The sequence below is a fragment of the Lagopus muta genome, chromosome 4 (assembly GCF_023343835.1).
Source record: "Lagopus muta isolate bLagMut1 chromosome 4, bLagMut1 primary, whole genome shotgun sequence".
In the NCBI taxonomy this organism is placed as follows: domain Eukaryota; kingdom Metazoa; phylum Chordata; class Aves; order Galliformes; family Phasianidae; genus Lagopus; species Lagopus muta.
The window spans coordinates 30699800-30726990 of record NC_064436.1 but is presented as its reverse complement, the minus strand read 5'-3'; the positions used below and the strand labels follow the sequence as shown (position 1 = coordinate 30726990).

At 41.3% G+C, this 27191-nt stretch overlaps 1 protein-coding gene across 4 annotated transcripts in view; it reads right to left on the bottom strand.

The window, feature by feature from the left end:
- SLC4A4 (solute carrier family 4 member 4) overlaps nt 1–27191 on the bottom strand; it is a 230637-nt gene that overhangs the window by 122303 nt on the left and 81143 nt on the right. For all 4 annotated transcript variants that reach the window (XM_048942693.1, XM_048942694.1, XM_048942695.1 and 1 more), the window contains one exon: nt 22158–22337. In XM_048942693.1, the coding sequence (XP_048798650.1) occupies nt 22158–22337 (180 nt within the window). The remainder of the gene's footprint in view (nt 1–22157; nt 22338–27191) is intronic.

Sequence of the window (27191 nt, the reverse complement as noted above, 5' to 3'; positions counted from 1 at the left end):
GACCTGACTGAGGACAGAGCTAACCCTAAATGCAGGGTGTCCAATCTCTTCCTTTGAACTATTACAGTCAGATGGACCCTCGGAGCAAATCAACACATTGGTCTGTTTCCAAAATGTGCTGAAGACAAGCAGGCTTCAGCCAAATGTAATTAAACTTCTCAAGTCTCAAAATTTCAAGGTGACCCGTGTATAAATACCATGCTCCTCTGCCTAAAGAAAATAGGTGAAAAGAAATACAAGCACCTTTTCTGGTCATTTTCAGCCTCATGATCCATAATGTGCTGTAAAAGTAATCATTGCTAAGGGTTAAAAAATGATGAACCAATATAAGCATTTATTAATAGGGTGTTTACACATTTGTTAGATAAAGTACTACATGGCATTCCTGTAATCCATAAACATGAAATCCCTGTTCTCTCCCCAGAAAGCAATCTCATCTGTAACTCATTAAATGTGCATATTAATATCACTTCATCTTTTGATAGCTCTTTCTATCTTCAAAGCCCTCAATTTGATTAAAGCAGCTGCATTCCCTTTTGACAACAGGAATGGACAGGTTCTTCCCCAAAGCAATACAACTTCCATTTCTCTGCCCTGTTCATTTATGTGCCAGTTCACTTGGCAAAAATGGTGATAAACATAGGAGCTTTGATTAATACGCTTCTTAGCTCTGAGAAGTATGCAATAACTGCAACAGAATGATGAAGGAAGTACTTACTCATATTCTTTTTTTTTTTTTTTCTTATTACAGTTCTGCTAAAAAATTGCAAAACTATGAGATTAGTCACAGGACAGTATTAAAAAGAGTTTAGTCATAAACCTGTAGCTCTAGGTGTAAAAGAGTCAAACTTCAACTATTCTGCCAGCCTCCAAATGACTTTCAGCTGCCCTTGAGGGGCATGCACAGTCTTCCAAGCATTCACATTTAGCCCCAGAGGGAGATGAAAGTCACCTGCTCCTGGTGCAAAATGTCAATTTTGAAAATACAAGTAGAAATAGATCCACCAGGCTATTTTCTACTTCAGAAAGTTTATACCTTCTTCTCCAGCAGGGCAAAACAAAGCCAGAGTCCTTGGTTTGTTAGCAACTATTGTATCAACATTCAGAAAATTATGGGAAAGAAAATATAGATACAGCCTCCCAGATGCTGCCAAGCTGTAGTTACAGGCTCGCAGTTGCAGCTGTTGTAAAATATGGCACATCCCGTGAAAGCATTGCTTTCCGTGGACTGCACCAAATGCAGCTGTTAGCAGCATTCAAGTCCTCCCAGGATGTGGCTTCTCTGTAATGGAATAATGAGGATAGTTTGCTGAAATGCATTTTGCTCAAGTGACTGATGAAGAACTCTGCACAAAAGAGGGGAAATATAAGTTCCTTCATTAGCAAACCTTACCCTATTTCTTCTCTTAAACAAGTAATTATTAAGTATCTCATCACCCTGCAAAAAGAAGCAATGCTTTATATTCCAAAGGCACAGTCAAGTTTAGGACAAAATCCACGTGTTACTACTTCTACATTGAAAAAAAGTTTATTTGGGGACTGGAAATGAAATGAAGCTTGATTCAACAGTGAGAAACTACAGAGACACCTAGCACTCGCTTTAGTGGCCGGGCATTAAGACAAGAAGCACAGGGAAAACGAGAATGCTCCTCTACAGTAATGCTGAGAGGAAAAAAAGCCGTTTTCCATTTCTTCACTTACAAAGGAAGGTTGCAGTGAGCCACAAATTGCATGCTGGCTACTTCCCAGTGAAGAGATAGCCCTGCTCAACTTTCAAGCATTAGTTTACAATAAGCTTTGAAGGGGAGAGGGGAACTGCAAACCTGCACAAGTCTGAGGTCATCCCAGGGGCGGGCAGGAGGCAGGGAACTGACACTGAAGCTTCACTCCTATTTATGCTCTGTTCTCACACTTGCAACAAAATAAATGCTTATTTGGTTCTCAAGTCCCATTCTCACTAGCAAGATAGCTAAGGAAAAGGTCAAAGGACAGCCAAAACCTCTACCAGAAATAGGCAACTGGCAAAGGAGTCCAGCTTGCATCATCCCAGCATGTAGGGCAGCCGAAAGCATACCCTGAAATCTGGCCACTCCAATGTTTCCCTACCTAGACAGAGCAGCTTTGGTTCAGCAAACTATTTATATCAGCAATCTGCACAGCACTTCAACAGATGCTGAGCTTTAAATATGGACTTAAATCTTCTGGAAAACAGACAGGCTTAACTATCTAAGTTACATTTGTTCCTTGGTGCTGACCCAAATCACAGCTCTCGTTCTGCCTGTGCTGCTCCCACAGGTGCTTACAGACGATGTGCTAATAAACCTTAGCTAGTATCACTGAAGTCACATAGAACATTATGGCAAAGCAAGACCAAGCCCTAAGGTTTGATTTTAAGGATGACATCTTAAGTCCTCTTTCCAATAATGAAAGGTCCAACAATCAAAAAACACCAAACTTATTTATCTCAAAACATGGTTTACTCTGTAGCTGGAAGCTTCTTATTTATTGCCAAAGCATTAAAGGAACCCACAAGAGAGAGAGCAATCTAAATTCGAAGGCAAGCAATTAATTAAAAAAATACTGCATGTTTTACAGGTACATGCATTTACATATTACATCTATATTTTAAGCAGATCAGGTACAATCATTTCAAATCCTCCCCTTTCACCACTGAATAAAAGCCGCACAGGCACAGCTGGAATGAAAACCAGAATCAGAATTATGAAAACAGCAGTATGTATCTGTATGGATACCAAGACACGTTCATTCATGAGATTTTTAGTGTGTCACCTCATTCCGTGTTCCATGCTATAAGGCTATCCACACAGCTCACTCCTGGGAGCTCCAAGAAGCTGCCCAACCCTTGTCAGCTGGCCAAAGCAAAAGTTTTTCCAAGCAGAAGTTTAGACCATGAGCTTGATACCTGAACCACACAGCTGACAGCATTTCACTCTTAAAGTCCACATGAATAATTTAAGTCAGTGCATTCTGTGGTTACATTAGATGCTTCTTTTGCCTTTAATCAGCAGATGCGATTCTGTAAGCCACAAGAGTAGCTGAAACAGTCCATTCCCAACCAATCCCCCCCATGTATTTCTTAAAGGAGACATGAAACAACTGTTCTGGATGGCACTACTTTTCTTCCTCTAGGAATGTGGGCTATGTTTCAGTTCAGCTTTAATGCAAAGCCTAGACTAATCCCCCCAGAGAGCTTTAGCCAGGCTTTGCCAAGGAAACAATTGTTGCCATTAAATAGGTTTGTGCTGTTCGGTGGTGAGCAGTTTCTTTTTGCAGAGTGAGCTCTCATTCCCACGATGAAATGCATGCTGGAATGAAGTCACTTGACTACATTCTTCACTATATTCTTTTTTCTATAGACTCATCCTTTAGAAGTTTCCCATCCTAGGCAATTTACATAGGAACAGGCTGGAACAAGCAAACCACGATATACAAAGAAGGCAGAACAAATCCCAGACAGATACAGGGAAACCCAAATAAGAACAAGCAGTGTCAGACATGTTCTCTAGGAATACCCAAAGCACAAGGAAGAGTTGGTGCCCAGCCGAATACTCAAGTCAGCACCATGCCTCAAAGCAAGGAGCATGAAGACTTCCTCTTCTCTTCAGCATCTGGAGCAGAGACAGCAGAACCAGGCAGGTTTGCAAGATTCCCCAGAAGGCTCTTTAAGCCCAAGAACTGAGAGGTCAATGCCACACAAGCAATCATCCCACAACCGAATCTTCGCTTGCCTGAAAGTTTCCATTGCCTTCAGACTGGAAGCCATGCAGTTTTGTGCAACTTCTGCCAGTTCCCCTTTGGGAGCAGAACTTCCCCAAAACAGCTCAAGGAACTTTGTGGACTTATCTCCAAAATTTATTCTTGGGACAAGAATATGAGTGACAAGCCACCCTGAGCCACAAACCACAGCAGCCATAAAATGCTGGACTGTGATCTACAGTGGCCACCTTACAGTACCATTACCACCTCCCGTTGAGACACCACCATTCACTTTGCACAGCACATTCAGCATTTTTCTAAGAAGTGAGGTGCAATGTCACTGCAAAGGTAGAAGGTGTGATGTCACCGCAAAGGAAACGCGCTACAGGGCTGTCTGTTGTGAACTCTTCAAGCTCATCTTTGTTTTAGGCAGTCTCAGCAGGGAATTCAGCAGGCTCATTGCTCTCCACTCCCATACAGCTCATGGGGACAGGTTCACTCATCCAGACTGCAGGTCACAGCAAAACCTTAATTTAGCTGTCCTGAGTCTCTGACAACTCTCTGTCCAGATTTGGTAAATGTCCTCATCTTTGAATCTTGGGTTTTCAACATAGCTTTTCTGACTGCTCTGCACAGGAAGCCAAGTATACATAGTTCACTTCCAGCAAACTCTTGCTGATTGATGTATTATTTAATGTGTATTACTTAATGTGGTATTATTTAGTGCGTTCCCCCTTCTCTCCTGACTGCTGATTCACCTCCCAAGAGCTACTTATTCATTTCAAAAGTTAAAATGAAAATACCCCCAAACCCACAGTGCTGTCAGGCCTTTTCAGCCAAGGACCAAAGTGTCACTGTAACACTACAAACTCATGTAATTATCACATTTTTTTAATAGAAATACAGTTAATCTATTATTGGTATCTTCTACCACCCCTGTCAGAGCATATTTGCCCAATGCTCCTGCAGGGACAAGTACTCTGAACTGTACCTAAGTTATGATGAGAGGCTCTTTTATGCTGAATGTGGAGCCGACTCACTGCAGAGCTCAGTTCTCTCCTTTTAGGTGCAAACACATTTTGATACACGTTTTCTGCTCCATTTTGTATTTCCACCATTGCTTAAAAACCATGAAATTTGTTTGGTTCTAAGCAAGCAAAAGTGTAAATTTAACAGAACTCAAAGTAGAAAACAAGAATACACACTTCACCCAGCAAAAGAAAGCCTCTCACCTTCAATACACAGGAGCCAAGCTATTAATCAGAGCCTGAAATCCAAGCCTAATAAGTCACATAGTTATCGAAGCACTCTTGGAGTACAAAGACAACAGAGAGTAACTGCTGGAGGTCTCCATGGATCAGGCTGCTCAAAATACCTCTCCTTTCATGCATACCCATATAACTCACAGGATATTATATACCAGCAGCTCAGCGCTAAATCAAACACCCCTCCTTGGCTGGATGAACTCAGTTCCCATTACTCTATTTAAATATCAAGGCCTGCAGTAGGACGCAAGAATTGAACACGAGCCCAATACCATGTTGGGACCAGTCCATTCATATGTTTCCTTGTAAACAGAAGGAAGGACTCTGCTGATTTATGCATATTTTTATTTCCATCTAACTGCTGATGTCTCCACTGCTCTTCCAGTGATTACACAAACCATAAGGCAAAATATTCCAAAAGGGATCTGCATTTTTATAGATGTAAATCTAGCATTACAAGTACAAACACATTTGTAAATAATCTCTCTGATTTCAATTAACATCTGTTTTCCTCCTCAGCTTTTGGATGACCATGCTCTTCCCCACACGTAATTTTGATATACTTAATCTCACTAATCAAGTGAGATGAACTATATAAGTTAATTTGGCAGAGAATAAATCAGCAAATAAATCCTAGCAGAAAGACAAACTGCCCTGCCTGTACAGCTCTTGGGTCAGGATTCATAGCACAGCTCTCAAAGCTTTTGTTTCAGATATCATACGGAATTATTTCACTGAATATACCATTTGTCTGAAAAACAGCGAACACTACTGAACGAGAAAGGAAATTACTTGCAATGATTGATGTACTATGGCTGAGACCTTTTTTCAACCTAGCTTGTTTATACTTCAGGTTTAAGATTTCTTGCTGAAATATGAGTGTCCTTTAGCTTCCATTACCTTTGGCATTGGTTCTTTGGCTTTCAGTTCTGCTCATCACCAGTGAAATAGTTCAATTTTGACTTATTGGAAAGTCAAAGAGGACGAAGAAGCAGTTCTTGCTTCTTGTTAAGTTGTTGTTTCTTCAAGGCATGAACACACTTACAGCACAGCATCTGCTCCAACACAACAGAAACTTCACAGCAAGTTCAACAGCCCTAAATAATCAAACAGAAAGCCAGAAGCAAGTCTGTGGACAAGATTCACAGCTGCTGAAAACAGCTGGAATAAAAACTTTTCCTCAAAAGCATTTTTGAGGGTAAAATGAAGCTTATTTTAGTGAATGGTGACAGAAACATTTATTTTAGAGTTTGCACTTACACAAACTGAAGCTCCAACAAAGCTCAAAGTACTGCGATACACTGTAAAGAGGCAGAAAAACTGACAGCTCTGCTATCAGCAAGGTATTCTGTATGCAATTGATTTTCTTTTCATTAACACTCCCATTTTGTCATAACAACCTATTGGTATCCAAGTAAAACAAGTTTTTGGCCTTGTGATCTCTGGTTCTCCCTCCACATATTTCTTAATCGTCTGATTCCATAACAGCTTCCTTGTGCAATCAGAATTATCTGCACCATCTTTGTGCCAGCTTGATTCGAAGGAGGAGACAAATGGGGGGATGCCAAGAGAAGAAGGGAAAAGATCCAGAAGCAACTGGTATTAGGAAGATGCACTGCAGTTCAATAGGCATCCCTACACTACAATTTTGCTACAACATCTATTGATCCTACTCATTAGATCAGCAGTATCTGCTGCCATCCAGAGTGTAACCATCTGTGCACTCATTTCCAAACCCCAGAATCCTGTCTCTAAGAGGTTAGATGGTCATTTGCAGAATTCTGCTCACCTCCTGGCATGAGTGGAGGTGTCTCCATGTCACAGAGGCATTCAGAGCCCCTCTTTCACACCTCCCAACCCTCCCCTCTCACTTCCCCTACCAGTTGGGCTCAGCTGTGTCATGAATATCAGTCCCTCCAGAAGTTACTAACCAGCCTTCTTCCTCATGCAGAAGCAGGAATTGATAGAAAAAGTAAATCTTTAATAGCTCTAATGAGTAAAAAGCCAGGGGAGTGTGGAATGAAAACAAGAAAGAGGAAAGGACAGCAGTTTCAAAAATTACTACACCGTGGATCAATGTCTGGAAAAGTTCTAATAGGTGCAGTTCAATGAGGTTCAGGAAAGTCAACAGAAAACATAAAGCAGAACTTAAAAAAGAAAATCTCAGTTGTGGCTACATTTGCATTAGAGGATTCTGCACTGAATATACATGAGGATTTTGTAAGAATCAACCAATAACTTTCCCTCTTTTCATGGAACATGACCTGACCAGCTCACAGATCTATGTCTCTGCAGTGAGAGACCCTCGTGCCTCCCTCCATCCCAGCATCAGTACCGACAATAGTCAGAGACCTTTCTTTCTGCGAAGCTCTCTGGAAATTCATCTGTTTCAGGGTTGCCTTTGGAAATACCCATTCTGCACATGCACGTCTATTCCCTTGGTTGCCAGCACAATCACACTTGTATCAGCTGCAACTGGTTCAGCATACAGCAAATTTGGAACCAGCTCTTTTCAACCTGTGCAATGAACAACATATGCCATCTTAGCCTGCATCCTCTTCCCCAGCTCCACTTTGGGGATAATGTGTTTTACGAGCTGGTGTCACTAGGGGCATCCTATGCCCTGATTTGCCCAGAGTACACCTGGAGTTCAGATGGCTGCTGCTTTTGCATTAGCTCCAATCAATGAAGCTAAAATGCCACAAAGGAGATTATCATCCTAGGGTACCTGGTTTTTGTTTACCCTACTAGGCAGATGGTTTGGATTCCTGCAGGCAGAGCTGCACCACTTCAGGGAGCACCTCTCCTAGATGACACTAAACATCTTGTCATCCTGCTAGAACTGTTTGGCCTACTAATTCCAAGTGAATGTTTTGCCTTACTGGTTTTAGGAAGAGGGCATTCTTTTGAGGATGGTGGGCTGAAGCCATCTGTTTAACAGCATGCTTCACATTTACTTCAAAGGAAGAGGGTCTCTGGGGAGAAGGGAGGAATTAGGCCATCAGCCAACCTGTATAATCAAAAGGCAATACGTAGTAGAGCAGCAATCATCTCAGCATCATTTTGAAGTCTTACTGAAATTCTAGTGCCTGCACAACTCTTTTCTCACCAGGAACACCTGCTCATGTTTCCTTCCCTTGCCTGAGTACCTAAAACCCATCCTGTGGAGGACCTTGAAATTTTGCATGCCACTGGCGTGATCAACTCATACTTTAGCCTGTCATTTTTTCTGTCTAGGGGTAATAATGGCTGCCTACCGACAACAGAAAAGATCTAATACTCAACTTCACCCCTAAGTTAATAAAAATGATAACGACAGCTACTTTTTCCCTTGTTATGAGTACAGTACTTGTAAACCAGAATACACCGTGTACATATCTACAACATACATATCCAGAAGCAACGTGCTGCCACCGCTGACCACCAGTTTGCCTATCAAGAACCAAGTCATGCTTTCTGGTAAAGTATGAGTCAGAAAACTCCCGGTCTAAAATGTATTATATAAAACATAAGGGGAAAGTTGAAACTGCTATCAGCTTCAATGGGCAGGTCCAGTGTTCACGCTTTGAAGCACTACAACTTCTTGTTTACACACACACAGAAACTTGGAGCTCTGAGATTTTTTGTTCCCACAATGTCCTCCAGATTTGCATAGCGTTTAATCCCAAAAGGTCAGCTTTAGAGTACCAAGCATCACCTACACAGTTCAGCCCTTCTCAGCTATGGAAATATCTTTGGCTTAAAATCAAAATGCTTCTAAATGAGATTTTTTTTTTTCACATGGTAAATTCCTTAGACTTTTCTGTCCCTTAGCAGTTTCACGTGAAGGCACAGAGCAGAATTAGGCAAAGAATTAAGGTGGCTTAGGTAATTACTGCGGCACATGCTATCAGTTCAAGACAGAAGATTAGTACAGCGAGCTTCTAGTTAAAGGAGGTCTTCCCCCTGTACTCTGTACTGGCAAAGGAATTGTATGGTTTTGTTTTGTTTTTTACTTAGTCCATCTAAAACAATGGCTATCTGAATAACGTACCATGTCAAAGTGACAGCATACAGCTCATAAAAACTTCCCAGAGGCATTTTCTCCTCTTACTTAAAAACTGAAGAAATCCTAAGATGAAGTTGAAGAACCATTTACAGTCCAGAATACATACCCACCTGGTGGCTTTAATGGCAGCACAAGTTTTATACTGAATTATTTCCCCCTATATCTGGCATGATAAATCATGTCACCTTTGGTCAAGACAAATTTCTAACAAAAACTGCCTGGTAAAGAAAAACGCAAAGATCATTCTTAATCCAGAATGGCTTACTCAAGAAGTTGCAAGCAAACTACTCAGTTAATCAGGATAGAAGTGATGGCTCAATGGAAACGTTTCATATCACTCATACCTAGACCAAAATGAAAAGAACGATTCATCATTTTATTTTACAGATAATTTTCTCTGGTACGCTCACACCCCATTTATCAAACATTTTATTATCTTATCTCAAACTTTGCACTGATTTATTTAGTATTAACCAGGTGTGTTCTGTGATTTTGACTTTCCTCTCAAGGGGAGGTTGCTATAGGAGAATTTTAACTTTCACTTAACTAAAAATGCTTGCATCAATTCTTCAATTTGCAAAGAAAACTTAAAAGTACAGCAGGACTGCAACAGTGTCAGGGTGTGAAAACCAGAAGGCGTGCTGAAGCAACAACACTTTTGTATCTATGTTTCATATAAATCATATTCAAATTAATCTTGTGATTCCAAGGTCATGGATTTTGATCACATGATGTTGATAACAACGTAAGCTGAACTGTTCAACAGCTCTACTATCTTAGATTATGGTGTCTTGTGGTTTGTTTCCTAACAAAGATATCAGTGGAGGCAGGATGAGGCTGTACCTTTAAATGTACCACCCCTATAGATAATCCTCATCAAAAGCACATTATCATTTCTCTTGAGAAGGAACAATCGCATTCCTTGCCTCCTCTTCCACTGCAGTGGCTGCTCATCTCAGAAACTTTCAGAAATCTCTGAAAGCAGAATTCGGATATCTGTGCAGTTCATCCCAGCCTTTGTATGGGTGGAAAATGCTTTCCTGCGTACCCACGTTGCTCCAGACCCAGGCATTTGTGACTGCTTCACAAGGGCACGTTACAATTCTGACTTGTTAAAACTTCTTCAAACTCAAGTCACTTTTAAGCACCAGTCTGATCACAGCCAAAGAAACACCGATACTGTAGAAATGAAAGACGTTTTCTAAATCCTACATCACACATCCTTAAGTCACTTGAATAAACCTATTGTAACCCAACAAGCTCTACTGAAGTAGCTCCCAGGCTGAGAACACCCTCAAAGGTGACTAACATTGCTGCTATCTGAAACACAACTCACAAGCAAAAAAAAAAAAAAAGCAAAGTTTGAGTAAGCCATTTCAGTCTGTGCACTGAATTTTTCTAAGGAACTGTGTGAGACTGCAAAGATAGGGATGTTTTTGTGTGTTTTTGGCTAAGTAGTCCTTCCTTTCCAAGGAAAGGAAGGGCATATGAGTGGTTGGGGGAACACAATGAAAAAACCTTAAATGTTGCTGGAAATAAAACTTAGTGACTGTGCAAATGAGAAAGATGTTGGAGGCAAGCTGAAGAGTTCAACCAGGGAAAAACTCAGCACACAGACACTTGTGCACACAGCAGTCTGTAAAGTGCCCTTTGCACAGCACTGACTGTGGTATTCAGTGTGAAAGGAGGCCCATGAGATGAAGCTTTTATATCCCTTTGGTGTTCAGTCTCTTGTCCTCACTCTGATACAGAGTAGAAGCCTGGTGGGGAGAGCTGAAGTTGTCCCAAAGAAGAAAGAGAGAAGGTAGAAGAACATGGCCAGCAGACTTCAGAGCTTCACTTAGGCAGGAGGTTTTCTTCATGTCAAGGACTTGCCACATTAAGATGCAAAACTGTGCCCACAGAGTGACAACCAGAAGTGACAACATGGAAAAAGCTGTTAGATTAGGATGAGATTTATTTTCACTCACACAAGATCCCTGACATAACTGTCCCTTAAAAGACTTTCAGTGCAGGGCTTTTAAGGCTTGCCAAGGGCACGTAAGGTAGCTGTGAAAGAGCAAAGCTCGGGTGCCATGTGTTGCATCCAAGCAGGTGGATCCTTCCTGTGGGTACTGGACCAATATCCAAACTCAACTAGGCCTAATATATACATAGCTTAATTCAGGAACACCACTCCTTTTCCTCAACTCAAAAACAACCTGGGAAACAACCCTAGAGGGGAGACACCAGAGGCGGTCGGTATCTTCCTTAACAACCAGCCCTGCCAAGAAAGATTGCTTTCTGTTAATATGCATGGGAGTCCCGGTATACACTAAGGGAGGAACTATTTAGCCCTACCTTTTATCACACATATCCAAAACCTGAACTTTGCAAGGAAGAAAAATCTCATTAGTTTATCTCCCAGCTGTCACAAACAAGAAATGAAATCTTGGCAAAGACACAGAAGTTTCACTCTATGTCAGAATGAGATATTAACATGCTTCAGTAACTTTAGAGAATACACTGAAAGTGGAAAAGCAAGAAAGATCATATATTGGGGGTGCAAGAAAGGGCAGCTAATATATTAAATAGTGATTAAAAAACTGCACTGGTTGCTTACCCAGAAACATCAACCAAAAAGCAGTAGCTTGCTCTTCCCAGGTCCTCCAGAGCATCTCTCTCTGCCTGGCACCTGCTGTCCAACTCATACAGCCCTGCTCTCACAACTGCACAGTAAGGGCAAAACCTGACCACAATGCATCCTTCTGTATTGAAAGGCCAATTTCAGCCATGCTGAAAAGTGGGTGTTAGGTGTAAAGGAAGCATGAAGTGTTTAAAGCAAGTCTAATATTTGTAAGAAGCCCTTAGTGATTAGCTCATGAAGAAGCCTAGTTGAAATAAGATTAAAAAAAAAAAGTTCAATCAAGCGGTATTACAAAGTAAGCAATTATTTTAATTAAATGTCTGAAAAACAAGAAACCTTTGAAAGTTAGACTCAGCCTCACATCACAATGTACGTTCATCCTATAAAAGTGCTTCAGTGAGAGCTGTAAGAATTTGCAGTTACCAGAATAGGGCCAAAGAAACTGGAAAAAATACCATCCAGAAAATAACTGCAATCCTTGCCAGTGGGAAATCAATGGGGGTAAGGGAGTTATGTTTAACTGCTGCTCAGAACACCCTTCTCCTGTAAATGTCACTTCTCTGTCACTCCCACATCTACAAGATATCTCTCCACCTGCCAACCAATTGACTGTTAAAGTAACTCCCTGCCTCCACATGCTTCCCTGGGATTTTTTGAGGTCACCGTGTCTTCCCTCTTCCCTGAACCCAGCCATAAACCCAAAAATATCCTTCTCGAAACCTAACGCTTAGTAACCCTTGCAGTGAAAGGCAAGAGGGCTTCCTGACCTTACCACTTACAGCTATTAACTGCAAAATGAGGGAATCCACCAGGGATCAAAGTGGTTTGACCTGCTGAAAGAAGGTCCCTAACAAAATACTCAGCCCCAGAAAGCAGCCATCTTCATGCTGCATGATCAGATGTGCAGCAAAGTCATGGAGAGGTCTCTTCCTGCATTATGCAATCTCTCTGCACTGTCAGAGCAGACAAGAGGGCTGTGTCAGCACGCAGTACAGTGCCCAGCTGCTGGCTATGCACTTACAGGCAATGCTGACCTCCTCACCTGCTTCTTTCCCACAGCCTGGCTTCCCCTGAGCATCTTCCCATACCCTTCACCGTTTACTCAGCCAGCTGCACCCTAACAGTCACTTCGATGGGCCCCCAGCTACACAGAAGGCATGTTTGCAATCGAAGCAGTAATTACTGCTGTGTTTACGCTCCGTGTGACCTACATGCATTACTTGTAGTGTTAAGAGATCTGAAGAGCAGAGAAAAGACATGCTTCAACCGACTTCACCACCTGGCATAAATCCACTAGCTTGCTGTGTAGCTCCTGAAGACCAGAACACTAAAGGCACTCAGATTCCCTTGCATTTATGGGAAAGTCCCCTGATCACCCCTATGTAAAATACTGATATAAAAAAACCAAGATATTTTGCCATCCTTTCTGGTATTTTTCAAAGACTCTCAACACTACTCTGGCTTTGGTCTTACTGTAGTCATCTGAAGTTAAAAAGTTTTGAAAAATCCCACCACACGTACTAAAGAGACAGAAAAGAAATTGGGTTGATGAAAAATCTAACACTGGGAATGCAAAGATGCACACCCTTGGACTGTACTGCATATGCTTTGCCAAGTAGGGCCATTTATTTCAATCATGTAGCTGTCTCTTGCTATTTATAACTGCTGGTTTAATGAACTTGTGGGGTAGACACCAAGTCTGAGCCTTCCCAAATTGATATTTAAACATTCCTGCTGAATTAATTCTATCTTATGGATGGAGTGCTCCACAGTTAGACTGGCAACTTCCACTCCTCACTGGAAATCAAATAGGACATCCTCCATAATACAGGACCTTTGCCTGAAAAGCAAGCACTACAAGCTGGGATGTGTCACCAGAAATTTAGATTATTATAAATCTTACTGCATATGAAGAGATAGGAAATCCACTGAAGAAAAGCTGAAGAGATAACACATTCTTTTGAAGACATATAAGCCACCTCACACTCAAGCATAAGACAAACAGGAATAACTCTATAAGTGTCCAAGATGTGCATTTTAATGTGTAGTCTCTGGATCAGGCTGGTGCACCTACAAATTGGGCAAGCTGTATTGTAGCGGAATCACCAATCACCTCCCTAACACTGCGGTGTTATTACTTCTCCATTTTGTGTTCAAGCACTCCTGAAAAGAAGGAACTTTGTGCTGAAGAGTTGCAAAGTTTGCACCTTGTGAAGAGAGGCCTGCAATAGAACGCTTGAAAAAACTCTCCAGAAAGTATGACTGATGTCTCTAATTCCATTTTCTATAGGTGATTTCCAATAAACCCTCATTGCTGTCATCGAGGCAGTGCCACAGTCTGCTGCCTGTGCCTCAGGACAAGATGGGCTTTCTGTAGACACGAAGGCTCACTGTGCCCCCAGAGAGACTCATGGTCCTGCAGGCTGAGCATGGAGGATTCCCTAACCTACTGAGTTAATGAGACATATTTGCATACCTGAGGCAACGTAAAATGTTTCAGACCTTGCATAGGCAAACTGTTTAGAAGAACAGGCATTGAACAAAAGGGCACAAATACCTTAGAAAGTGATGGTTCTGAAGATCTGCGAAGCATAAGGTGAATAGATTGTATCTGATCCACTGGTGGGACAGTTAGTTCTCTAGAAACAGCTGGATGTATGTTCAGCAGGAATTATGGATGTGATGAAGCACTTAAAAGAATCAAGGACACAACGGATTCAACTGGGGTTTCAGCCCCCTAGGTGGGCCTTCTTAAGATAAAGATCGTGTTGTCAAGTGAGAGAATGCATCAGAAAAACAGAGTAGCTTGGCCTCAAGAGATCCCTGGCTGGTATACTGTCAGGGGTAGTGCTCTGAATAGACAAAAATAGTTCCAAACTATCTCTGTGCACACAGAGTACCACTGCTATGTAGGCATTTACATCCATCAGATGACATGAAGAACCTGAAAGGGCCAAAAAAAGTATTCGTTATGCAAGAAGCAAAACAAGATGTAAAGAAAATTAAGGATACTAATGACATCAATTTTGGTGCATCCCACAGCAGCCAGAACCAACAGATGAACTGTTGTACTCGGATTAAAAATGAAAAAAGCCTCCACTTAAACAAATCACCATGGTGAATTCATGCTACAAGACTGCCTACCACAAAATCTTTTATATCCCTGAGGCATCTCGATAAACCAAGCACAGATTAACCACCTTTCAGAAAATGGTGCCAACTGATGTTAAAGGATCTGTCAGGCTCAGACAATGCATTATAATTACAGTTCTTTCTCCATGTAAAACATCCTACCAAGCACTATTTAAATGCAAGTATTCATCAGTACAGACTTAGCACATGTACCTAAAACTTACAGCAAGCTTCAAGAAGGCCAGATTCTCTAGAGTTCCACCTTTCCTATCACCAGGTTATACAGAATTCAGTTTTGAGAGTAATATGCCTTTTAAATAAGAATTATTAAAAGCTGCATATTAACCCACAGCCCAGGAAGAAGCCATCTGTATGGGGGTAATGGGCTGCCTGCACAGCAAATCTGATCTATCCAGCCCAAACCTTCACTGTGAGAGATCACCATCCAAAAAGACAGCACAAGCCTCAAATAGTAGCTTAATAAAATGACTCTGCAACGGTTTTCTCTTTCTTCTCCTAACTCACATCTGAGGCCTCAGGAGTAATTTCTGTACTGAAACTTTCAGGAACTATTAATGGCGGATGGAAGAGGAATTTCTCCCAGCAAACTGCAAACCTTTGATGGAGGACATATCATTCCCCTCCCACTCTCTCTTGCTATACGAGTCCTCTAGAAACCACACTGACAGACAGATCCAGATTTTCAACCTTACTCCCCCGTTGCTGTTTTTGTGTCCTGTAAACACAGTCAAAGTTACACCCTTCAACTGGTTTAGAAAACCTTCAGTAAGCCTAGCCCTCATGGGACCATGTGCAGAACAGCTGCCATTAACAGCATAAAATGAAAGATGGCCTCAACTCACAGCTACTTATCTCTCTGAAGATTTTCCAAAATGTATATTCTGTGGTTCTATTTATCCACCTGTCATGTATTCACTTCTGCCAAATTCAGATTGTGTTGTCTTAAAGGATGCAGGTCATAAGAAAATACTATTACAAACTGCAGGTTATCAGTTTTTCAGGTGCCTCTTTAGTACTTGTTGCTTTTAAGCCTGTGCACTTGCTGAATCCCCTGCCAATAACTAAGTATCACATATAACAGATAACCTGCCAATGCTAAGTATCACAGTCATTTTTGATGTCTGACACTGAATAAGGATATGTGTTCTGTAATGCCCATTTCCAGTACACTGCAAATACTACGTTTCCTTTCCTCCATCCTATTTTTTTAAAGCCTTATGCTGAGTTCACACAAATCTCTCACTTCAGCAACAGTGATTTTTTTTCAGATCCATAAGTAGTTTTTTAATTAAAACTGTCAGTAAGCCATACAGAATCACAGGGCGGCTCAACATCCCACAACTTGTGGCATAAAACTTTTACACTTGTCCAATATCAATAGCATACTAGGAAAATCTAATCTTATTGCCCTTATTGCAAAGGGAACTGCTTAAGACTTCCTCCTGGTCTTTAGAGAAGAAGAGGAGGATAAAGATGTGTGAATGTGTGTCTGTGTGATCATATGCATGTAAATTTCTATAATTAGGATGAGGATGAAGTTGCCCCATATTTAATACTGAAGAGCAACAACAGCAGACAGCTTATTGTTTCATCAAAGGAAACTGCTTCTTTATCCCGCTTCATTGACTCTGTTCCAACGTCCTGTTTTCATGTATTCTTGATGAACTTAAGTCAGGCAGCCAACAAGAGTCTGTGGTTCAGAGGAAAGAGAACTCAAGGACCTAAGATGCTGCGATCCACTTGCGTATCACCTCCTTTCCAAAAATTGTGAATGAAGGCTCTCCTCCTCAAGTCTGCAAACCGTATCAACAGGTCTGCAAAATGTTACAAAGCAGAGGAGTGAATATCATTTCGCATCACCACACAGAACAAGAGCCATGCTAACACCTTCTCACTCCTATTTTTTAAACTGAAAAATGAGAAATGACAAAAGGAAGTCATGCCTCTAGTTAATTTCATGAAAGTTTTGAGAACATTTATTGCTATTTTGGCTTTAAAGGTCTGAAGAATGGAGAATTTTCAAATATTTTGCAACCTATGTTACTGGTATCATTTCGGTGATTATTTTATGTAAAATGCCTTGAGGTATAGTATTGCAAGCTATTATTTATAAAACCAATCCTAGACTACAATTTTGGAAAGGGCTAGGCGCTTTTACAGTTTAAGGCTTTTTGCTCTCCATTGCTTTGAAATCACTTTTGCCTATAAAAAGGTTTTTACCCTCGCCACTGAATTCAGAGTTCTGAATATACACTGACAGTTTCTTAACTTTCAGAAGTTGTTTGCCTTGCAGATAAACTAAACAAGAATTTTCCATTTTCTTACCTCTGTTTCTTCTAATGCTTAAGTCTGTACCATGTTTGTCAAGTACTGTTATTCCAAACACTACATCAGTTTCAAAATGGAGAGAGATCTATATCTATCAGCTATTGTGCTGCATGTCTAAGGAGCACAGGGTTGGGCCAGGTAACCCAAACAAGCTCTGTACAAGCACTGGTGTTTCCACAAAGAATCTGCTGCAGCTGTGTACACCGACAGTGTCTACAAGCTGCCTGCTGCTTCAGTGCTTACCAAAAGGCACGCTTCCATTGGGTTTGAGCCACCTCAAACAAGTAGCAGGGAGGTGAGCCAAGTAAACTTGGAGAGCAACCACACATCGAGAAGAAACCCCTTCCCAGACTGAGCAGAGATGCACTTCCTCACAGAAAAAATCTCTACGTGGCTGTGGGAAAGAATGAGGAAGAGGGAAATGGGTTCAGCTGGTAGCCTAGCAGAAAAAGAAGCATCTATCTGCTTTCCTTTTTCCTCCCTTTTCTCACTCCTTGCAAGTAAAGCAAACTATATAATCTGCCTTGTATCAAGATGAGCAATCAGCTGACCTGAGGAGGCGGAACCAGGCTTAACACCACTGCACATGCCAGCTAACAAGCTTCCGTGGGTTTCCACTCACTTCCAACTGAGTCTTCCCTCCAACCCACCACGAGGGTTAACCAGGACTGACAGATGATGCGCCTAAAATTCTAGCAGGTCAATATCACAGACATTAGCACTGCAAAACTACTAATTTTCTCTCTGAAAACCCTATTTTACCCAATCTCTTTCAATAGGCCATACTTCTCCTTCTGTAGGTCAGGTATTCTAGAAACAATTCAGTGTTCCAACAGCATAAATATATGTTTTCTCACTCTCATATGTGTTTTAAAGCAGGTAAGGAGAGGCTATTTAAAGCCTGCTTAAAGTAATGAAATCATACACATTTTTCCCAATAATACTTCCATGCCACCTTCCTGGATGGTACCAAATAACCACTGCTAAAAGTTTATTTCATTCTTACTGGTCGTAATTGAAAGGCAAGGCCAGGCCAGTTGGAGCGGCTACTTTTAGAACTGAGGTGCTGCTATATCTCACCTGGAGCAGGGATCTGTAACAGTCTGCGGTTAAAGGAAGCCACATTTCAGCTAGCACCAGTGTCAGCAGTCCTGCCTGAAAACAAGGGCGTGAACCAATTTTCTCTCTGAGCACAGAGACAGCCCCCGCAGGCCTGGAATACCCTGAAAGGGCTCTGGAGCAGGAACATCGCCTAAATACCTCCTCCTCCTCAGCACATCACACGATATTCCTGTCCAGGCTTTTAAAGCAGGCATCTTCCTTAAGCAGTAAGTTACATTAGGTAAAGTCCATCTGTACACGTTCCATTTGCCTAACTCTCTCCAGATGGGAGAGTTGAAGGCTGTTTATAAACTCTCAGAGCATGGCTTGCTTGGCTGAACAAGACATAGATTTTATTTTTTTTAAAAGAAGTATTGATACTTCCAAATCGCACTAATTCTCAAATACAACGTGTAACTAGGCTGGTTTTGAGCCAGAACAAAACGTTCATAGGCAAATTTGCATTTATGGACTGACTGCTTGCTCGACTCCATCCGCAGACATGTTTCATCAGGTTTGTTTCTGTGGTATAAGCAGTTTGACGTCCTGATTCAAATTCAAATTTAGGCAAAATCTGATCACAGGGTTTTTTACCAAAGAAGCTGAGGAATCAACTTCAGGTGAAATATTTAGGCTTAGGCTTCACAGATCAAGAAATAAAAGAGATGTATCAAATGAAAACGTGACTTAAGCTTTCTGCTCAAAAATCATAAGTTCAGAGTCCAGTTTAGACAATTTAATTAATAGAGATTTCACAAGTCAGTCTTTGCATGATTGTCCTTATACCTGAAGACAAACTCAGAATTATACTCCATCTGGAGTGACAATTACTTGGCCAAGCTAATGATTGCAAAAAACAACAGAGAAGTAGATACGCAAATTACTGTTTTTGTAGACTCAGACACAATGCATATTTCCCTGAAATGTTTGGGTTTCCTTAATTTAAAATTGGGGTTTGCTTGCTTTAAAATATAGTTGAGAAAAAAAAAAAACAAAAAAACAACCCAGAATATATGAAAATCTTCCAATGCTACGGAAAAGATTAAAATATCTCACCATTCAGTCCCCTCATCTCACCAGTACCTACATAAATGGCACTTTCATTTTATTGTCTCATTATGCTTTCTTACACGTATTATTCCCCTCTGAATAATTTCTGAAGACTCTGAATTCTGAAGATTCTCAACTATCTTATACATCATACCTGCCACACAGTGTTAATTGAGTCTTGGTTTTTGGCAGGTCCCTGAAACTTGCAGGAATCCAGTACCGTTTTTAGTGGTCAGCATAGGTGATAATGACTAGCCCTGGTCACATCCAGCCATCGTGCAAAGGAACATTCTGCAAAGGCCCTTCACACAGCTGTCCCAGCAGCTCTTAATCCTACAAACTGCAACACCCTCAGCTCTTCTATTCTCAGGTCCCTTCACAGTGGGTTCAGGACTTCTGCTTTCCTTGGCATCCAGCACAGATATTTTCTTCTCTGAAGGCACCAAAACATTGTGTAGCCCAAGTGTAGATCCAGGACTCTGCACAGTTGGCCTAGCTCTGACCAGTGCCATCCCTTTATAACTATTCATCAATGTAAAATAATGTTTGGCATGTTAAGCTAATGTTCGCTCTCCCTAAATTAGGCCTGACTGTCTCCAAGCTCTGCATTTCCCATCTTGTTTCTTCTATTTTTTTCTATTTTCCCCCACGTAAGAAGAAAATCAAAATTCAACTCTTCCTCCACTGGGGCCACATTGCAATCATATTTTCTCCTTTTGCCAAATCACACCCCTCACTCCCTCTCAAACGTCCTTTGCCTGTCGCATTCTTCTAAGCCTCAGTTCTAAAAGATACTTCAATTCATGTCACATATACTCTTCTGACAAGGTGCCTCAAATATAAGCAAAATATTTCATTTCCCCATTCTTTCTTACTCGTGTTCTTAGCCCTCTTTTGAAAATGAACTTTAGATTAAATACAAAAATGAAACAAACGAACAAAAAAAAGGGTTGTACTGAGATTTCTTGCCACGATTGCTAGTAACAAAAGGCAGACTAGGTTAGTGAGTCGTGGTTCTTTTCATCTGCAGAGAACTGATTTTCTCTTGGACATGCTTTTCATGTCAGCAAAGAGAGCAGCTGGATACGTCGCACACATAGGCCAACCAGACACTCAAAAACCTTCAACAAAGTTCCAGTAAGAAACACTGAAGCTGGTACAGCCTCAATATCCAACTATCTCAGATCACTAACCATCTAAGGAACAGAAAGCTAAATGGAAATAAAAAATCACTTATAAAGAACAGAAAGGGAGAAATTTCTGAAGGAGGTCTGGTGTCACTACACATGCAGAATGAGAGGGGAAAAAAACTGAGGAGATGAGACAGCAAGTAATTCAATGTTTGGAAATCCAAGATAGTCACCTGAACTACTCCTATCCTTTACAGTGTTCTAAATTAACAGTGCCTGCTTGTAAAAAGATCTGGCCACCAGTGCGCAACAGCAAGCCACGGCCAGAACCTGGTAAAATATCTGGATACATGAGATGGTCAACTACACAGAAAAAGTTACAAATCATGCAAATATTAACACCATTGCATGGGTCACCTGTAATACTGCGTGGGATTTAACTGATCCCATTCCCAGAGTACATAATGCAAATAGGTCAGGTTGGAAAAGACTGAGGAAATGCTCAGACAGAGAGATGAAAAGACTGCATATGTTCACATGCTAAGAAAGAGTAGACAAGAACATACTGAAATGTGAAAACAACAGGAAAAAAATACAGTTTACCTTTTCTCAAATAAACATCAGAAACAAAGATTAGCAAAACAAAAGGCAGCAAAGCAAAATCTGGTAAAAGAAATAGGTTTTTAATCCATCAGAATCATCAGCTCCTGGAAATCATTCCCCCAGGAAATCAATATATCCAGAATCCAAAAATGAATTTCTACAGGTTTGGTCACTGGCATGCAAAAAAAAAAAAAACAGAGACTTAAGTGTAAAGATGTAACATTGAAGTTCTTGAGCTCCTGAAGACAGACAATTATTTATTTCTGTCTTAAGCCAATTACTGGTTTCTGAGTGTTGACAAGAACACTTCCTTGGGAACAACTGGAGAAAGACCAAATGGTCTTTGCGACTTATTTTTCATTCTCTGAAGTATCTGCACTACTGAGAATAAAAGGCCCTGGCCTACAAACATGACTGACCTGATCCCACATTTATGTCTTTAAATGCAATAACTATGCAGCTGCACAATTTCAAAATGAGTAACCTGCATCTTTCTTGAAAGACCAGGTCTTAAGACCCCTGCATTCTTCTCCCTCTAGCTCAGGAAGCATTTTCTCACTTACAAGCTAGTTGTGTACTAGAACTCCAACCACCTGGAATTATTCTCAAGAATCTAAGCTATACCATCCTGAGCTGTTCCCCATAACTTATTAACACAATGAAGTCAAATCCCAGGAGGATGCGTTTCTCACAGCCTATAGCTATGGTCTTGGCGCTTATCTACCTGCTCCGAGAAAACCGTTTCTAGTGGAAATCACGGGGTGGTTGAACCATGGTATATTCATCCTGAGAGCCAGGGCAGAAGCTGCAACTGATCTGTCCAAGCACGTCCTCAGTCTTTGTGTTTCCTTGCTATCTCCTTACACGCAGTGTCAACTTGCTTCTAAAAACGCTGGCCTGCTGCTGACTGGCACTAGCTCAGGAGCAAACTGAGGTAACGCAGAGGGATGAAATATCCGCTCTGGCCTTTTCCAAGTCACAACCACCATCCGATAGCAAGCAATTTTGACTATTCTGATCCTGCAACACAAGGTGACTGTTTTCCTTGATCCACTTTTCTTCATCATGATCAGATCAGGAGCAAATCACTAGACAATGGACCACTGTTGCGAGTGACAATCAACACCAGTACTTACTGAGCGGTTTGAGGATGCTGCTGCTTGTCTCATCAGCATTTTCTACGTCTGATTTGTCAGAGTAATTCTCAGAAATTTTCTCCTTTTCTTTCTTTTCTTTGTGCCCAGGTCTTCTCCTATGACGCCGCCTTCTTCTGTAGCTCTTCGGCACATGGACCCCAATGTAAACAGTGTGATGACCTAAGAAACAGAAATACAGCAAATGTTGACTTTGACTGCATGCAGTCTGTGCATGAGTGGTCAGTAGAGCTCATGCTGCATTTCATTCAAATAGGTGAGCAAAGTATCCATCATTACTGGCCTAACATTGTGTGTTTCTTGGCTCCAAAAGTGAGCTATGGACTCCTGAACAACCATTGGGAGCAGTATTTTTAATACAGTAATTTCTGAGAAAGCATTCCACTGAAGAAACACGGATAATTATTCAGTCCTCGTGACTCACTTAAAAATAAAAACAACCACCACAGAAGGCCATCATACTAATTTTGCAATACAATATATAACTGTATTAAAAAAATTCCACATTATTTTTTCCCATTTGTTTTGCAAAATACATTGGTCAGACTGCACACTTACTTTCTGCAAACTGATCCAGTTTAATTGAAGAGCAAAGAGCAACAAAATTTATATCTCTTGAGCATGCAGTCCATTGTGCATCCAACTACTACTAGGATATTACAGCAGCAAGGAAGGACTACCGATACAAGTTACTGCAAACTTCAAAGTACTTGATGCTTTCCAAAGTAAGAATTAAGTGTCAAATTTTGTATGCTCACTGGAAATACAAATTATGCCTTCTCCCTTTCTTAAAGGCTTTTATTTCAAAATAGAGCACTTAATCTACATTTGCCAATTGCTATTTCCTTTTGATGGGTTTGATCAAAAATGTTTTATTTTCAGGGCTTTCCATATTTTATCAGCCTGGGATAAAAACCTTTCCTTCTGATTAAAAGAAAACATGTCTTTCTCTGTGCCTAGATAATTCTGCTTTCTTTCTTCAAGCTTTAAAAGCAGCTGCTTCAGATAAATGATGATGTCTTATGCTTTTGTCAAAATTTGGTTTCCCCATTCATTTCTCCATGTATCCAACTAGTGCAGCTAAATACACGTACCCTACTACTAACTAAAGTACATTTATCTGAATAAATGAGCCCTAACTGCACATGAGAACAACTGTCTTATCTTCATCTGGTCAGCTGCTTCTGCTCACACCCAGAAATGAATTTCTGCTGAGCTACCTTTCTGCAGAGTCACTGGCTCAGTCATCTCATATACATCAATTCCTAGCATAAACTTACACCTCACATACAGCTATTCTTAGCATATACTTACACCACACATACAGCTATTCTTAGCATACATTTACACCTCGTATACAGCTATTTTTAACATATACTTACACCTCACATGAATGGATAGTTGCTAAAAACACATGCAACTGTATCAGATCACATACTCAGGAAAAGGCCAAGGCTTCAGCTTTAGGGGAGCTGAAATCCTTCCTGCTGAACCAACTCATTTGGCAGGTGGCTCCTCCAAGGCAGGAGAGGCCATCCCACATTGCAGCCTTCAGACACCAGCCTCTGTGACTGCTGTGGCTTTGATGAGGAGCACAGATAAAACACTCTCGGCCCTGACTCCAGCACCCACAGCTATCTCCCAGAGAGGACATTTATCAGCTCTCCTGAAACACACTGCAGAAAGTGAAGGGGACAGGGGAGGTTTAGGTTAGATATTAGGAGGAATTTTTTCTCTCAGAGGATGGTGAAGCACTGAAACAGGTTGCCTAAGGAAGCTGTGGATGCCCCATCCCTGAAGGCATTCAAGGCCAGGCTGGATGTGGCTCTGGACAGCCTGGTCTAGTGGTTGGCAACCCTGCCTGTGGCAGAGGGGGTTGAAACTAGATGATTATTGTGGTCCTTTTCAACCCAGGCCATTCTGTGATTCTATGATAAGCTTCATCACTCCTAAACCCACGAAGGTTCTGTCATGAGGGTGGCACCTGAGAAGACAACAGTGTTTCAATCTCAAGGCAGATATGCTGCTCTGATACCAGATACAGAGTCCTGCAGACTGTGCCCACACCTCTCTCCCTTTTACTAAAAATTAAGAACTGACTTAAGCAAGCAACAAAAGTCAGGTTTCACTTGGGAAAGTAAGGTGGAAAACTAGCCCCCGCTTTCTACTCATCTCCACAGATCTTCCTTTCCTTACTGCAGTTTGCACTGCTCTCTGAGATCATCTGTGAGCTGCACCTATTACTGTTGTTTCCTTTTCAGCAGCATTACATGGTTCCAGATTAAGCACCTATTCGTGCAGTTGCAGGAAGTTGCTTTGGAAATGCCAGCAAAACAGTAAAGCCACAGAGAGCAGCTATGAGTTAACTTCACTGTGCATGCAATTGCTCTAAGTCCAATCTTTGAGATTAAGAAACTCAAAATTTTGTCACAAAATCCTCAACTTCCATAACAATCTATTCTTTCCCTTGAAAAACAGCCTTTGAAAACATTGTTCTCTTGTGAGACACCTTGTCTGAGAACACCAAAAGGGACAGCAGTGGATCAGCAATGACAATGTGTGATGATGGATGACCAGGCAGCCCACAGGCAGAGCTGTACGTGGGACATGAGCCTGAGAATATCCTATTCAAAAATGCACTCCTAACCTTTCTCTCAATTTATCTGTGAGGTGTCAGGTCTGGTACTTTCCTCGCTGAGACTCTGCTTTTGTCATTTCAAATTCCACACACTCTTTAGACCAGCTGTAAAGTTTGGTGAGTTGTTCACCTACTGTGCAAGTGAAATGTTATACGAAAAGCATCTGAGGCTGCTTGACCAGCACGGCCCTTCCTGACTACAATTTTAACAGAGCTAATGGTATTGCCCAAGGACTATGCAAAGAATGGAATAATGAGCTTTATTCGGGGATAGGGCTAGAGGCTTATGAAAATAGCTCATGCCGTATGCATATAACACTGCCTCTCACACCCATCCACATGCATGCTTCATAGCCCAGTAAAATTATTCACATGCACAGATCTCTAAGAGTAACTCCTTCAAAAAGCAAACACAGAGGACAAATGAAAAATTTTAAGTGCAAACTGTTACTGAGTTACTAAAGCATAGAAAAGCATCTGAAAAAAAGGCTCCTTAAAAACTGCATTTTTTATTCATAAAGACTAAAAAAATTAGAAGAGAAAAAATTTTCCAATAAGATACACACTCGTCCTTAGACTGGCACTAAATGTGATGCATTTTGGCTCCAAACTAATTTGTTAGGTGAAAGTGATTCTATGATTCTGTACGTTGTAACAGAGACCAGAGGCTTATAAAAGAACTCCCTGCTCAATCACAGACATAGCAAGTGCTGGTGATGGCTCTCAAAACGAATCACAGCATTTCTGGTGAACAGAGTGCTACAGCAAGCTGTAGTTTCTGTACAAGCTGCCACTATGCAGAAGGTCACACTGAATTAATAAAACATAAAATATAAAATATAAAGATACAAAGATGTATAATGCTAATAATATAGAGACATTAAATAGTAGGGTGTTACTGAAAATCTCTCAGAGTGAAGTTACTCTTTAGCCAGTTCTGTCTAGTGTAAGGCATCACAAAGCTCACTGCAGAAACTCCACAGTGCACAGTCTAGGAGCCAGCAAATTCACTGCTACGTGCACATCTCCTGATGCTCTGGGCTGCCAACACTGTATAACCATCCGGCACAGTACCAATAACTTGTCATCTCAGGGAGCAGGACGAAAAAAGAAACAGAAATCCAGGATCGAGCAAGGTCCAAAGTGAGGCAGTACAACAATGGCAGGAGGAAAGGGATGGGCATCTGCTGCCTCCAGCCCAGAGCACCAGCACAACGATCTTTCCAAAATGGGCTCAAAACACAGAGGCCCTTGGAAACAGGCAGAGCAGTAATGTCAAAGTTGGTGAAACCTACAGAAAGACTTGCAGATCAACATCCGAAAACAAGTCTTTGCTGTGGCACACAAAACCAGGAAAGCTATTCCAGAAACTGAAAATATCAGCTGTAACACAGCAGATGGCATAAATGCTACACAGGGATAGAGAAATCTTATCTGAGCACAAGTAGCAGGTGTTAGGGTAGGGATGGCTCCTGGGAAACATGGGAACATGGGGCAGTGCTATCTGTCCAAGGAATTCTTACAAGATCAAATGCAAAAGCCAGATGAAAATAGATTGGGGTGATTCTGACTTTTTCTATTTAGACAACGTCCTCCTTTGAATCACTTTAATTCTGTGGTCAGCTTGATAATACAAACACATCATAGAAAGCCCATGGTCTTAATGCTTTAATATGCTGCCAACAGAACCGGACAATCTCTTTAATCTTTTGATCATGTGTGCACAGAACTGATTTTGGTGATATCAAACTAAGTTGCATACATACAGGCCAACATCTGCATTACTTAACTGCTTTTCACTATTCTGCATGGGAGAGCCTTAGTTAACGTCACTTTTCGTCCTTTTCCATGCCTTCCCACCCCCTTTTTTTTTCCCCTTTTCTTTTTAATTTTCCTCTCACAGTCTGTTCAGAGTGGCCAATCAAGATGTTTTCCTTTTCTGCATACTTGAAGTACTCGGCATCTGTTTACCCTGTTGCAAATGCTGAGATAAAGTTCTAGGCTCCCTTCCCAAAATGCCTGGAAGGAAACAATTGACACATACTCTCAATGCACAACTTTGAGACATTTCCTACTCACTGGGCTAACGGAGCTTTCCCATGAGAACGATTCACTACAAACAGCAATGCCTGATAAATTTAACAGTACACGCATGCACCACACTGCTAGCCGGCAGCTTGGTGGAGGGTGGGAGAATAAAGCCCAGTGCTAAACTTCTCCTGATCATCCAGGTCCCACTGAGCCATCAACTTCTCTTGTGCACTCAACACAAGCCACTTGCACATTTCCTCCTGTGGTGCCCGCTGTGTTTACAGCCTCATCTTCCCTCTCTACCCACTCTCCCCCAGGAAAACAACCATTCCCTGCGTGCACCTCAT